Below are 2,134 nucleotides of genomic sequence, written 5' to 3' on the forward strand. Positions count from 1 at the left end.
CTAAACAAAGTTCTCCACGGGTGAGCATGCAGTAGCAGTATCAACCTCTCATATTTCTGCACGTGTGTTGAGGGCGAGGATAGCGAAAGCAACAGACGGCGAAGGCGACGGGCCTGGCCATGGCCTCGTCTCGTCGATCGGGTAGAAAACTGAAGCCGGTGCGCAAAGAAACAAAGAAAAAACCTCTGAAGAACAAGTGCACCAGTCCGTATATTATTACACGGCGAAAGGATTTGGGCCAAGAACAGCTGCTCGCTCGTTGGGTAGATCAAGATCTTCATGTGAAGATTAATTGAGCTTTAACCTCGTATATAATACTCCATCAAACACTTGTGTGTAGTTTTCGGAATAGATTCAAAACAAAATATACTACTACACCACATGCATATTGGCATATATATAGCTAGCTAGCTTTGCCGAGGAAGACGTATGTCCGAAGCATCACCTCGTCTCAAGAAGCAGACATCAACTCGGGGGGACGGCACCGAGGCGCGGTGGTGCCCGGACGCTGACGCTACCGTCGCCGGCGCTGTCGGCCGCGACGAGGACGATGAGGTGGCCCGGTGCTTCTCGCACGCGGTGCGCCTAAGCATCCGGCACATGCCCTCGGCCACGCGCTCCGCGGGGCCGCCGCGCCTGAACATGCGGCAGAAGGCCATGTGCGCCCGCACGGCCTCCTCCACGCCCATGGCCGCGGTGCGCTTGCTGCGGCCGGCCTCGTACTTGACGGCCTCGGAGCACAGCCCGCACAGCCACCTGCCCCCGAAGCAGGCCCTCACGCCGCCAATGTACTCGCCGGTGCACTCCTCCTCCAGGCCGCAGCACTCGCAGCTCACCACCACCGCCGGATCTACAGCCTCCATGCCTAACTTAGAAAGTTGGATTATTACCTAGAAAACCACGGCGGACTCTTCTTCTTGGACTGGTTAATCAAGAAGAAGAAGAAGAATAAGAAGATGATGAAGAAGGTTCTCTTGTGCTTTTGGTGCTGTGCTTTGTGTGGTGTGTGCAGCGGTAGGTCCGTTTAGATATCGATTAGGAGGCCCAGGGCACCTCTGCTCTCCCGCGCTGTCATGGCGACTGCGACCCGAGCGAAGAACAGTTTGTTTTGTCACATGGACTCATGTACCACCGCTCATCGGCCGGCCGGGTGACACGTCCACCAGGTGCATGCCGTGTTGCCTGATATTTTTGCCCGTTTACATTATGCAAGCTGCTACTACCTCAGTCCCGACTTATTGGTCTCCTCAGTATTTTGTGCTAGGGTGTGTCTAGGTCTCAGTCGACTAACATTTAACCAGGTCTAAGTTAAGTGATATAACATGTAAGAAAGAAAAAAGAAAAATTTGCATGGATCTCAACGTAAGATCCTACAATATAGCATCGTCTAAGACTTGGTTATGTCTCAGTCGATTGAGACATAGCAATCCTGGTTGTGCTAAACTTTAACCACATATTTAACTAAAAATAATAATGTACCTTTTGGTGACATGCATTATTAATTTTAGTTAAATCTATGATCAAAGTTTAGCACAAAATACTAAGGGGACCAATAAATCAAGACGAAGGTAGCACTAAGGATTATATGACATGGAGCCAGATAAAAATGGTAACTTCAGTGTGAAATCTGCTTATCATCTCATGATGGCTTTGAATATGGCAAGGACCTCGTATTCCGGGCCGCTTCTTCCAACAATACCACCGAACCAAAGTATGACATGCTGGTAAGCAGTATGACTTATATCGCCCACAACTCACTTGTGTTCTACTCGTGCATATAACATCAACGCATAAAACCTGGCTCGGATGCCACTGTTGGGGAACGTAGTAATTTCAAAAAAATTCCTACGCACACGCAAGATCATGGTGATGCATAGCAACGAGAGGGGAGAGTGTTGTCTACGTATCCTCGTAGACCGAAGCGGAAGCGTTGACGCAACGTAGAGGAAGTAGTCGTACGTCTCCCCGGTCCAACCGATCCAAGCACCGTTACTCCGAAACCTCCGAGTTCTTGGCACACGTTCAGCTCGATGACGCTCCCCGGGCTCCGATCCAGCAAAGCTTCGGGGAGGAGTTCTGTCAGCACGACGGCGCGGTGATGATCTTGATGTTCAACCGTCGCAGGGCTTCGCCT

At 50.7% G+C, this 2,134-nt stretch overlaps 1 protein-coding gene across 1 annotated transcript; it reads right to left on the reverse strand.

The window, feature by feature from the left end:
• Positions 1 to 207: 207 nt before the first annotated feature.
• LOC125538823 lies at positions 208 to 1,052 on the reverse strand. Its single transcript, XM_048702125.1, has one exon. It carries the CDS (start codon positions 861 to 863, stop codon positions 408 to 410), a length of 456 nt encoding a protein of 151 aa, XP_048558082.1. The 5' UTR covers positions 864 to 1,052; the 3' UTR covers positions 208 to 407.
• Between the last annotated feature and the right edge of the window lie 1,082 nt (positions 1,053 to 2,134).

The sequence above is a fragment of the Triticum urartu genome, chromosome 1 (assembly GCF_003073215.2).
Source record: "Triticum urartu cultivar G1812 chromosome 1, Tu2.1, whole genome shotgun sequence".
NCBI lineage: Eukaryota > Viridiplantae > Streptophyta > Magnoliopsida > Poales > Poaceae > Triticum > Triticum urartu.

Bases quoted from the DNA above. Each gene is read 5' to 3' on its own strand.
- LOC125538823 (XM_048702125.1), bottom strand. From the start codon at position 863: ATGGAGGCTGTAGATCCGGCGGTGGTGGTGAGCTGCGAGTGCTGCGGC.